The sequence below is a fragment of the Panthera leo genome, chromosome B4, assembly GCF_018350215.1.
Source record: "Panthera leo isolate Ple1 chromosome B4, P.leo_Ple1_pat1.1, whole genome shotgun sequence".
Lineage (NCBI taxonomy): Eukaryota > Metazoa > Chordata > Mammalia > Carnivora > Felidae > Panthera > Panthera leo.
In genome coordinates this window covers 77699420-77712627 of record NC_056685.1, presented here as the reverse complement: position 1 = coordinate 77712627, position 13208 = coordinate 77699420, and the positions used below count along the sequence as shown (strand labels likewise).

At 44.3% G+C, this 13208-nt stretch overlaps 1 protein-coding gene across 3 annotated transcripts in view; it reads right to left on the bottom strand.

The window, feature by feature from the left end:
* The window catches only part of SLC4A8 (solute carrier family 4 member 8), a 79603-nt gene that overhangs the window by 31103 nt on the left and 35292 nt on the right, over window positions 1–13208 (bottom strand). For all 3 annotated transcript variants that reach the window (XM_042946582.1, XM_042946583.1, XM_042946584.1), the window contains exons 10-14: window positions 12672–12818; window positions 11733–11833; window positions 5431–5605; window positions 4699–4832; window positions 3419–3664 (exon numbers count right to left, since the gene is read on the bottom strand). In XM_042946582.1, coding sequence (XP_042802516.1) covers window positions 3419–3664; window positions 4699–4832; window positions 5431–5605; window positions 11733–11833; window positions 12672–12818 — 803 coding nt within the window. The remainder of the gene's footprint in view (window positions 1–3418; window positions 3665–4698; window positions 4833–5430; window positions 5606–11732; window positions 11834–12671; window positions 12819–13208) is intronic.

Here is a 13208-nt window from a genome sequence, read left to right as displayed (position 1 = left end):
GAGGACCTGCTACCCCATTTGGCTCTCAACAGTCTTCTCCGAGCCTGGATATCTCCTGCTCTCTATACCCTGCCAGATTCTCAATATGCTCTCAATATCAGAGGCTCCTGGAATTGTGATGCAAGCTTGTCCCGACACTGCATTATTCCTGGTAATATCCCACCACCATGGACTCCTCTTGTACCTAACCAGACCAGATCAGATTTGTCCCTCTGGCCAACATGCAGCCTCCCAGTCCCACAATGAACATAGCCATTGCCACTAACTTTGCATCCTCTGTGGATTTAATGAGCATACCTTCTAAGGATATAGTACAACAGAATTAAAATACAAAAAGATCTCAGTAGATTGTAATAGGAGGAAATCAACAAAATAAAACGTAATAGGGAAAGCCATAAAGTCCTACATTTAGGTCTACAAAATCAATCCCAAACTTGGAAGCAATGAAGATGTCCTCCAGTAGGTGAATGGATGCACTATATCTATAACTACACAATGGACTATTATTCAGCACTAAAAAGAACTATCAAGCCATTAAAAGGCATTAAAGACCTTTAAGGCAATAACACTAAGTACACAAAGCCAATCAGAAAAGCCTACATACTGCAGGATTACAACTATATGACATTGCCGAAAAGGCAAAATGATGACAACAGTAAAAAGATCAATGCTTGTCAGGGTTTGGAGTGGTACCGAGGGATGGGTAGGCAGAGCACCAAATATTTTTTTTTGAGAGAGAGAGAGACAGAGAGAGAGAGAGAGAGAGAGAGAGAGAGAGAGAGAGAGCATGAGCAGGGGAGGTGCAGAGAGAGAGGGAGAGAGAAAGAATCCTAAGCAGGCTCCACACTCTCAGTGTGGAGCCCAGTGCGGGGCTCCATTTCATGAACTGTGAGATCATGACCTGAGCTGAAACCAAGAGTAGGAGGCTTAACCGAATGAGCCCCCCCAGGTGCCCTCAGAGCACAGATCTTTAAGGCAGTGAACTATTCTGTATGATACTATAATAGTGGATATATTATTTATAGATCAATCAAAACTCATAGAATGTACAACACCAAGAGTGAACCCTAATGTAAACTATAGGCTTTGGGTGATAATGATGTCTCCATGTAAATTCATTGTTTGCAACAAACTTAGCACTCTGGTGTACGGGATGTTGATACTGGGGGAGACTGCACATGTGTGGGAGCAGGGGGTGGATGGAAACTCTGTATCCTCTGCTCAACTTTGCTGTGAACCTAAAACTGCTCTTAAAAAATCAGTTCCACATACTTGGAACGTATTATGCTGAGTGAAATAAGTCAGTCAGAGGACAGGTATCATATATCTTCACTCATATGTGGATCTTGAGAAACCTAACAGAAGACCATGGGGGAAGGGAAGAGGAAAAAAAAATAGTTACAAACAGAGAGGGAGGGAGGCAAACCACAAGAGACTCTTAAATACAGAGAACCAAGGGTGGATGGGGGGTGGGGGAGATGGGAAGATGGGTGATGGGCATTGAGGAGGGCACTTGTTGGGATGAGCACCGGGTGTTGTATGGAAGCCAATTTGACAATAAAATATATTTTTAAAAAAATCAGTTCCACATACTAACATAAAATGATTTAAAGAGCTGGAGAGTTCTAGCTTCACAGCTCCAACGGTAGAATGCAACTAAGAAAAATCCCACCTTGAGCTGTATTAACACAGAATTACAGTGTCCAGATCCAAAGTCTACTCAGTCCAAGGCTGGTCACTTTTGTCAATCTTCCCCCACTAGGTCTCTGAGGGCAGATCCTTTGTCTGCCATGTTCACTGCTGTCTCCAGGGCCTAAAACCATGCCCGGCATATAGTAAGTGTTCAACAAATGTTTGTTAAACAAATAAATGAATGATTGAGAAAAAGGTCGAAGAATGAACCTTACTCCAATGCCAATCAGCAATCCACTAGGCTTCAAAGATTATATTCCTCTAATGGTTGTTATTTTGTAATAAAATAGTTTCAAAATTCTAACAAAAGTTTTTTATGAATTCTGACCTTAAAAAGGGGAATAAATGAATATGCAGAACCTACGAAAATGTATCCGTGACTAGTTGGCAGACCCCTCCATACAGTGTGCTCTCTGCTCAGACAGTTTCGGGTTGAAATTGTTCGCTTTACAACCAGGCCCTCCACGTCAGAAATGTACAGCCAGAAGGCAAGGAATTTGATGTACGGAGCTAAAGGTTGAGGATCTTTAGTCATAATTTGGAGAATACTATTCCAGAGAAGAAGTGTTTCTAGGACCAGACTCTCCTGGATGGTTGACGACATGGCGAAATACCATGTTTCTTCTCCCCCTGATCCAAACTGTATCAGGCATGGGAAGAAAAGAGTCTCTTGCGTTGAAATCTATGTAAGTAAAAGGTGAAAGATTTATACGATCTGAAGAGAAACCAAAGTATGTGGATCCTGAGAAACTTAACAGAAACCCATGGGGGAGGGGAAGAAAAAAAAAAAGGAGGTTAGAGTGGGAGAGAGCCAAAGCATAAGAGACTATTAAAAACTGAGAACAAACTGAGGGTTGATGGGGGGTGGGAGGGAGGGGAGGGTGGGTGATGGGTATTGAGGAGGGCACCTTTTGGGATGAGCACTGGGTGTTGTATGGAAACCAATTTGACAATAAACTTCATATATTGAAAAAAAAAAGAAATCTATGTAAGTAAATAGATTATTAGATCCTTAGGAAACAGAGTAAGAGACCTGTGGATCTGCAAAGAATTGTTAGTATATCTCTACCTAACGATTCCTAAGAGGAGCCTGTACATACATTCAGACGATCTTGATAACATGCTTCAGGGACTCACAAATCCTTGTAAAAAGAAGGTCCTCCCAATAACTCACTTGAATTCTCCCTGCTACCTTTGCAGCCTACTTTCGTCTCGTGCCTGGAACCAAAAGCCCGTGCTCTGGAAAGCATTCTTCATGTCCCCTCTGAGTTTTGTTCTTAGTCCATCCTGACTAAGTGATGACAGAGGTCATCACTTCTGGCTGTTCTCTGGCAGGCCCCCTGGGGTCTCCACATCCCTATCTAAGCCTTATTTCCCAGAGGGCCAAGACACTTCCTTAAGAAAAGGCGCAAGTACTGCCAGGTACACTGCATCAGCCAGTAAACCCAGGCCCACTGCTCAATTTAAAAAAAAAAAAAAGGGGGGGGGCCCTGGGTGGCTCAGTCGGTTAAGCGTCTGACTTCAGCTCAGGTCACGATCTCACGGTCCAGTGAGTTCCAGCCCCGCGTCAGGCCCTGGGCTGATGGCTCAGAGCCTGGAGCCTGCTTCCCATTCTGTGTCTCCCTCTCTCTCTGCCCCTCCCCCGTTCATGCTCTGTCTCTCTCTGTCTCAAAAATAAATAAACATTAAAAAAAAAAAAAAAAAGACAAGCATAAAGCATACTTACTAATACAGGCTAAGGTGGTCCAGCTGGCTGTGCATGTGGATGGGGTAGGTCTCTGCCAGGTGAATGAGCTTTTCTATTGCTTCATAGATGAAAATAATGCAAATCAGGGAGGCAAATGCCTCTTCAGTGAAGCGGGTAATGTAACAGACAAGGGAACTGGCATCAGTTGCCACAAGGACAATACACAGGAAGGCAGTCCACAGTCCGATACAGGCTCGCAGGGAGAGGTACGAAAGAGCGTAATCTCTGAAACAAAACCAAAGTTCATCAAAAAGCATGGATGGGTGAATTACAAGACAAAGGGTCAGAAATGTGGTTAATTCATCTCATCTCATCCATTCCAGTACCGCAACCCAGTTTACCCCTAATTCTGACTGTACTTTACTCCTAAATGCTGCCCAGGGACAGCTGTGACCAAAGATTTGCTCCACGGGTAGTATTTGCCCCACAGGTAGTATCTGCGACAGCAAGGACACGGAAAGTGGAGAAGGAAGGAATCGGCCACACGCATTTCTGCCATTACTGCCCAACTTGATTCAGATCTTATTCTTACAGTTAGGAAAAAGGGGCTGGCCCATGTTCCACATGCTCCTACGTCCAATCCAAAATGAAGAAAAAATTTGATAGGGAAAGGAGGCACTGCTAAGCCCCTACCATCAGCCCCTACCCCACAATATGAAGGGGGTGTCTTGGGCCAAATTAAAAATTGACTTGAAAGGGGCACCTGGGTGGCTCAGTCGGTTGAGCGCCCAACTTCGGCTTGGGTCATGATCCCACGGTTCATGAGTTTGAACCCCACATGGGCTCTGTGCTGATGGTGGGAAGCATTCTTGGGATTCTCTCTCCCTCCCTCCCTCTCTCTGTCCCCTCTGTGTGCGCGCTCTCTCTCTCTCTCTCTCAAAATAAATAAATAAACTTTTAAAAACCTGATTTGAAATGAAAATGAAGGAATTTGACTTAGCTAGAGAAAGAAAACTCCAGTACTACACTGTGTGTTAACTAACTTGAATTTAAATAAATAAATTTTAAAAAAAGATAAAAAGTCAAGACTTCAATCATGGCTGAGGGACATTAATAAAGCTCTTTAAGATTAGGAGATCTACTATTTTAGATACAGTACTACCTGGGGGCAGGACAACAGACCAAATGATGTTCTTTCATTAGGTTTTTACAATCCAGAGTAATATTTGCCTGATTATGTTCGCCCAGGATCCTGGCATTCAACCCTAACGGCACAATAACACATCCAGTTAGAGTTTTCAGAAAACCAAATGTCTTACTTGCAGAATTTGAACAAAATCTTTTCAAATACAAGCACTGGCCCAGTACTTCCCAGGATGGTGAGAGCCTGTCCCGCAAACAAGGAATAGGCAATCCCAGTCATGGAGGCTCCAAACAAGGATTCAATTGCACTCTGAGGGGGGAAAAAAAATCATCAGAGTCCATAGCCCATCTGTAACCAGTAGCGTGGGCTTATGCACATTCCTGACTTAGCTCTCGTGTGTGCCCTGACAAGCCTTTTGCTTGTATTTCATTTTAGCAAGAGTGAAGTATACACACGGTCTAATACTCCTGTAAAGGATACCGTCTTGATAATCCAGGTGCCCAAATCCAACCACATAGGATTCCTTAACTAAGTCCTGTTCTTCAGTGACTCAATTCAGTACTTAAATATACACAGAAAGCACAGTGATACCATTTGTATGATGAGCCGTCATTCAGAATCACATTAAATTTCAAATGACATTGATCTATCATTTTCCACCCTTTTGAGCACCAGGCAATTCAACCGGGCAGTCAACTAGTGACATTGATGTGCAAGCAGACGAGAGTCGGTTCTAAAGGGAAAACTAGGTTGTTGCTTGGTATGAAATCAGAAGACTGCAGTATTCAGTAGAAAGAATCCAATCTCCTCAGCCCTAGCCCGGGGGATTTTCCTCTCAGCAGACTTCCCTGCCAGCACAATGTTTTAACTCCTGTTGGGGCCAAGAGAAGTGGTAAAAAGTCCTTACTATGCGTCCCTCAGTGGCTTCTCCGAGCAATCCCCCAAAGGTGATGACAGGTGACATGCAGGCACAGTACAGGAACAGAAAGGAGGCCAAACACTGTAAACTGAGTGCATCCCGGTAGTCGCTCCAGTACCAGGGGGCCTTCCGCTTGATGTCCAACACCAAGCCCCCAAACAGCCTGTGGAAACATGGCAAACAGGCCTCTAACGCGGTCCCTCTTCCACGGAAGTATTTGAACAGCGCACATTTGAAAGCCACTTCAAATGTGCTCTGTAGACATGCTTTGGCTTCGATGTGAGCCCCAGTACAAGAAATCTCTCTGGGGTCAGCACACATTCCATTTGCAAACAAGGGCATGAATGTGAATGATTATCCCGAGCATAAAGAGAATTGCTTTGGGAGTGCATATTGCCCATTCAATAAAGAGTTCCAAAAAAAATTAACGTGAAATTAAGTAATCGCTTCAAATCGCAAATTCTGAGCTGTTCGGAGGAAATGTGCAAAATCCATTCAAGGTATTAAAATCGTTAGTTTTATTATATATGTATTCTAGCCAAAGAGCCCCATCACATGCACTTCCCTACGCTGAACAGCTACCCACCTTACTGTTGAGAAATTAGCATAAGAATTCGTTCATGTGGTCGACAAGTACTAGCAGATATTGTGCCAGGGACCGGAGATGCAGCAGGGAACAAGACAACGCAGCCCTTCTCTAGCACAGGCGATAGGCAGTGCTGTGAGGGTGCCACGGCAGCATAGAACAGGAGGGAGATTTCAACGGGGACTCAGAGAACCGATCAGGAGCTAGCCAGATGGGGCAGAGGGGCTAGCGTGGGTGACACCTGGAGGTGAGAGTGCATGGCGGGGTCCAAGTGCTAACGCAGACACAGCTCGATAAGACAGTGTGAGGGGCAAATACCAGCAGACAGGAACGGTGAAGCTGGAGAAGCCAAGTCACAGAGCGCTTTGCAAACTGTTTTAAGGAATTAGAACTTTATCCTGATGGCATGTCAAGTCACCGAAGGATTGTAAACAGGAGAACAACATAATTAAACGTGCATTCTGGAAGGATCACTCTGGAGGGGGTGTAATGAATGGAACGCGGGGCAAGACTGGAGGCAGGGGATTGGGAGGAGGAGAAGTGGAAGGACTCAAGGGCTGAATCAGGAAGTAGAGTCCACAGGACGTGGTGGCAGGACTTCTGGACCCCTCTCCAGTTCCCAAGGATGAGACAGATCAAGAGCAAGATATCCCACACCAAGAAAGAGTGTTCTCAAACTGGGTCACTTTTTCTAGAGTGAGGTCTTTGCACCGGAGTGAAAGTTGATAGGGGAGTCACAAAAAATGCCACTCAGCATTACAGGACAGATCACCTGGTCTCTTCTACAAACCAATGGCATAGAGAAAAAGGAAGGAGAGCTAGTACAGAATGGGATCATAATAACCAAATGCAATCCCTGACTGGATGCTATGTGAAGAAAAAAAAACCTCTAAAAAGATGTGGCTAAGACAATCACAAAAAGTTAAATGTGAACTGAGCATTAGACAATTTAAAGAATTATTGTTAATTTTGTTAGATTTCATAATGGCATGACCGTTGTTTTTTAAAATGTCCTTATCAAACAGAGATACATACTGAAGTAGTTACAGGTAAAATGACATGATACCAGTGATTTGGTTTAAAATAATCTAGAAAACATAAAAATAAAACAATTACGTGGGGAGAAATAGACAAAACATGACTGGCAAAATGTTAATCACCGTTGATGGGCACATGGGGGTTCATTATACTGTTCTCTCTTCTTATGTGTTTGAAACTTTCTATAATAAGCCAAAAACAAAAAATGAGCTACTCTTTCATGAAAGGAGGCTTGGCCAGCTCTTTCCATCTCTCTGCCTGGGAGCCTGGAGGAGAACCATGCGACCTGGGGCCTGTACGCTAGGGGGAAAGGCCCAGGCAGCTCTCTCTTTCCATTTGAATGCTTTCTCTCCCTAGCCAGGTGCAATGAGTGTGTTCGTAGACACAGGGCGGACACTGTTCTATTCTACCTATTTGTTCTTTTCCTCTGGTTTGGGTGGGTATAGTTGGGATTCACCGTTGTCAGTTTATAGCGGTAACATCACAATCTGGTTCTTGGCTTAGAGAAGAGAGGCAAAGCTCGTTTTGTTTTTAGTCTATCTGGCAAACCTAGCTTAGGTAAGGAGCTATCTATAGGGTCTAACCTAGAGTGTGAGAGTTCCACCTCAGAGTTTGGAACCAAGGCTCCAGTTTGTAATAAAGTGTCACTACGCCTTGCTTTCTCCTCTGTGCAAATAGGACCTGATAGGCAGTTTTGATTGGTCTGGGGCAAGACACAAGTGTTTCTGGGTCTTTACCAAGACAGAACTAGTACCATGTGAATATCACCTCTTAATCACCGATGACCTTCCTCTGAAGGGTATTATTCTGGGAGAAGACTCTCCTTCTGTAATAATGAGCCTCACCCCACTTGGCAACCTGAGATGCTGCCACGATTGCTCAGCCCCTGGATGCAGGAGGCCCCTCCAGGGAGAAACGTCTGTGAGTCACAGACAAAAGATGTATGCGAAATGGATTTATAAGAAGCCATAGAAAGGGGGGGCATCTGCATGCCTAACAGTGATTAAAAGGGGAAAGAAAAGATCTGAGGCTCTTATGGATAATGTAACTATAAATTAATAAAATGATTTCTGACTACTATTTATGGAGTCAGCCTTATCCCTCACTCATGCATAGAATCAGACCATAATTGCACAGCTACCACAAGATCAGGCATGGATGCTTCTCTCCACATTTGAGACTTCCTTTCCCTTTCAACACTACCTTTGATGTTCAAGTTTTTTGGGGGGTAGGAGGCACACAGGGATACGAATTTCAGCTTGATGCAAGAAAGGACTTACCCGTGTAGAGGGTCACTAGGCTCTGGAGCACTGACTTAGGGAGACCTTCTCTGGAGGGCTTTAAGGACAGGCCAGCCATCCATTTGTCTGGTGTGCTTTAGAAGAAACCTGTTTGAAGTGTGTGTGTTGGGGGGGCGGGGAATCATCGAGATAGCAGCTCCTGGTTCTTTTTTTCATTAACCCTTCCCAAAAGCAGCATCCCCAATGAGGTACATAAATATGCCTTGGAAAAGCCCTTTCTTGGAAAACCCTTCTCTTCCCTGCGGTGACACTTGTGACCTAGGAACACTCTAGTCAGACTTTTGTCTTTGTTATGTACGGGAATGCATCAGCATCACGGAGGTCCAACACACTGTGCTCCAGCCCGGCCTCAGGTTAATACAGGACTGTTTTCAACTTGCCTCCTTTCCTGCCTTAAGAGTCTACACGCCCCCATCTTCATATACCTCCCCGTCCAACAAATAGAACATCCCCTAAGTCTCCAGGTTTTGCCCCAGGCCTTGCAACATTGTACACACAAGGCAGGTTTTCCACCTCAGAGAAACACAACTAATGGTATGAAGAACTATTTTTTGTCTGTGTAGTCCAGGCGGGTCCAGAAAGTTCTAGGATGTTCATCTATGGGGGAGGGTTTGCTTTGACTCCCTACAAACTTTGAGATTTGGAAAGAGAAAAGGGTTGGCACAGAAGCATAATCTCTGATGCAGGCATGAAGTCACCTGACCTACAAGGCTATAATAGGAGAAAGGCCATGTGTCTTGAGGTCTTTTACTAAGGGCTCTGAGGAAAATTTTGGGAACTCAGGAAGAGGAGGTATCTCCCATACCAAGCAGCCCTAGGCCCTGAACCTAGATAACCCTTCCTTTCAGCTTTATCAACTCCATTAACTTCCTGACAAGACATGAAGGGAGAACTTCCTCAAACCCTAGATGAGTTTGTGAGTAAAGGTACTTTGACACTGTGAGTAAGCATGTGATGATCCTGGCCACATGAGATCTTCTTTTGGGATGTCAGGCACCATTTCTGAGAATCAACAATTCTTGAGATCTAATCTAATGGTCTCCCAAACTCCCACGTGGACTGGATTATAAATGACCCCCTCGAGGGGCGCCTGGGTGGCTCAGTCGGTTAAGCGGCCGACTTCGGCTCAGGTCATGATCTCGTGGTCCATGAGTTCGAGCCCCGTGTCGGGCTCTGTGCTGACAGCTCAGAGCCTGGAGCCTGTTTCAGATTCTGTGTCTCCCTCTCTCTGACCCTCCCCGTTCATGCTCTGTCTCTCTCTGTCTCAAAAATAAATAAACGTTAAAAAAAAAATTTTTTTTAAATGACCCCCTCGAAAGGCCTGGGACTTTAGTTTATTCTCCTCTAACACCAAAAGAAACCTGAAATCTCAAATCATTTGGAGGAAACCCTGTTGCCCTCATTTCCACTACCTTCAAACTCTAACTCCTAGGGTGTGAACACCATTTATATTCAAAAGATATATCACCACCCTGAAATACCATCAAACACCCAAGACCCTTTCCCTAAAAAACACCACCTCCTCTAGGACCGTCTCAATCCTGGAACCTATTCTAGGGACAGATCTTCCCTTGAACTGCTTCTCAATACCAGGCCTCCCCACCCAATGCAGACCTCTCCCAACTTTAAAGAAAATGTTAAATTTACTCTTGGAGGTTGCTCCCTCATTTCAGTGATCCCTTCCATCAAAGAGCTATTCTGTTCCTCCATGATCACTCCCCAGAACCCAATTATCTTTCCCCACCCTCAAATACATTCCTCCAGCCAGGAAACACACCCCCATTCTGGACACTGCTAGCTAAGTGCCATCTCTCCTGCTTCTAAGCCCCCTTTCCTAGCTTCTCCCTGAATTTCTAAGAGTAGAAAAATAGATGACTGTCTACAATTCTAGAAAACCCTGAGTTTCCACTGGGTACTGAGGATAGAAAAATAAGGAAAGCAACTTCAAGCAAAGAAGAAAAAAACTAAGGTGAAAGCTAGGAAGTAGAGGACGTTACAAAGCTTCACTCCATGATCTGAGTCCTGTCCTGAGACTCTCCACCCCGCAGATCCTCAGAAACAAGTACAACTTATGGAACCAGAACTATGGTCTCAACCATCTCCCACCACCTGGGGAAACCCTAGATGTCACTCCAACCCAAAACACCATCCTCTTTCACCACCTTCTTACCTGGCAAATCAAAGTTAGTCTGGGAACCTGCTTCCCTAAACTTCCATAGAGAACCTCCTCCTTGGACATCTGTCTTTAGAGTCTGGGCCTAGAAGAGTAGATGGACTATACTGAGACACACCCACATCCCTAAAATACTACTTATTTTCCTACCCTAAGGGAGTTTCTTTACTTAAAATAATCACTCAAGGGGCACCTGGGTGGCTCAGTCGGTTAAGCATCCGACTTTGGCTCAGGTTATGATCTCATGGCTCGTGAGTTCAAGCCCCACATCGGGCTCTGTGCTGACAGCTCGGAGCCTGGAACCTGCTTCGGATTCTGTGTTTCCCTCTCTCTCTACCTTTCCCCACTCATGCTCTCTTTCTCTCTTTCTCTCTCTCTCTCTCTGCCTCTCTCTCTCAAAAATAAACATTAAAAATAAATAAATAAATAAATAAATAACCACTAAATATTTATCTATATTTAGTCCACTCATGCTACAGAACAGGGATCACTCTAAAAGTATTCATTCATTTGTTCATCAGATACTCAGTGCCCACTCTGTGCAGGGCACCATGCTGGGTGCTAGGATTATAATGGGCACCCTGCCCTTATGGAGCAAACATTCTAGCAGGAAGGAATGAAGCAATAATGAAGCAATAATGAACAATGAAGCAATAATCATAAAGTATGGGAAGCAATAATAGCAATAATGCTATTGAAGCAATAATAATAACAAATGAAGCAATAATAATAAAGTATGGGAAGGGCTGTAAACCAAGGGGTAGGAGGAAGGTGGCAGACAGGTGAGGGACAAAGCTCAAAGTTGTGACACCACACAGTAGGAATACCTAACCTCATCTAGAGAGAGTGTTAGAAGGCTTCTCAAAGGAAGTGACCCCTAAGCTGAGACAAAAAGGTAAGTAGCAGTTAGCCAGGAGATGAGGGAGGGGACGAGTGTTCAAATCAGAAGGAACAACATGTAGAAAGGACTGGAGGTGAGACAGACTGTGGTCAGTGGTTTGAGAAACTTGAATGAATAAATACAAGATCTGATAAATTCACAATACTTATTACAGTCAGTGGTTCCATTTGAAAAGTCATTCCCAGCCAAAATACTAGAGAGAAGAAGGCTGAAAGTGAAGACTATGACTCATTCCTTTACACAACTTCAGCCCAGTAAGCAGCATGAGCTGTGAAACGTCTCAGAACTTACCGCCCGGTGCGCTGAAGTTCTGGCCCGCTGTGGCCCCCATGTGGTTCCGGTTCTATGTGGCAAACATTTCCATTTGGAACTCCAGGCATTTTCCGCTTCTCCTTTCAACAGAGGAACACAAAATTAGTAAAGTCAGCCATCTATCCTGTCCTTCCTGTTAACAGCGGGGAGTGATAATGAGATCATCCAAAAACAGCCCCCAAATACCCATGTGTTTGTAGTTTTCAAAGGCATTTACTGATTTGGGGCAGTTTATTGACTTTCCTGAAAAACAATAACAACATATAATTTCTCGCCCTCTCTACTAGTGCCTAACTCCTAACCCTGCATTGCTCAGAGACAGAAATATGAAGGCCTGGACATCAGGTGGGACCTAAGTTCCAGTTTCAAATCTGCCTCTGTATAATCTCACTTCACCTTAAAACTCTGAAGATAGTTTCATTGAAGATAGTTTTATTTATTTGTAATATTAAGGATAAAAATACCTGCGTGGGGATGTTGCCGGGAGGGCTGAGTTCGCATCTGTAAAGCACCAGGCCTGGTGTCTCGTGTACAAGGGCTCCTTGGCCACCTTTGATCTGTCCCAAAGTATGCGGGATTCCACCTGTTCTCTCTACACAACTTGCTCTTTTCATCGCATGGCTTCATTCACAATATACTCCCAAGAAATGTGCTTTCCTCTCCTATCCCATCCCACATCAAACCTCCAAAAGCTGGCTTTAAAATTATCCTAGAGTAATCCTGACTGATTGCATCACACCTGAGCCAATCTATGTTACTGTATACTCATTTTTTATAACTGCTCTGTTCATTCTACGTGCCCAAAACAGGGCTATAGCTTGAGTTATTTAGTATTTACCCACATGGTCTTTGCTTTGTCCATGGTGGGTACTCAGTAAGTGACACTTAAGCCACCATTGGCTAATGTGCATACATTACCTGGGAAGGGACATTTTTGGGTGGCTCGATTCTAATGGAGGGGTCCCACTCCCCTGGAGGGAGCACTGTAACCTGGTCTAGGAACTCATCAATCCCCGCCAGGAGATCGTCTCGCTCTTTTGCCTTATACGCCACATCATGAAAAATCTACAGAGAAGAAAAAACCCTTAGGAAAGTTGAAAATAACTTTACTTAAAACAATCCCCAATGAAGGGCACCTGGGTGGCTCAGTCGGTTGTGCAGTTGAGCGTCCAACTCTTGATTTTGGCTCAGGTCATGATCTCATGGTTCATGAGTTCGAGCCCTTGCATCAGCCTCCACGCTAACAGCACAGAGCCTGCATGGGATTCCCTCTTTCCCTCTCCTCTCCCCCTCCCCAACTCATGCCCTTGCTCTCAAAATAAATAAATAAACTTAAAAACAACAACAACAATCACCAATGAATGTGGTGAAGGACAGATACAACCTCATGATTTTTATCTCTGTCATGGGGAATGACATGACAATGTGGAAAACTTCAGCATTTAAAAAAGTGCA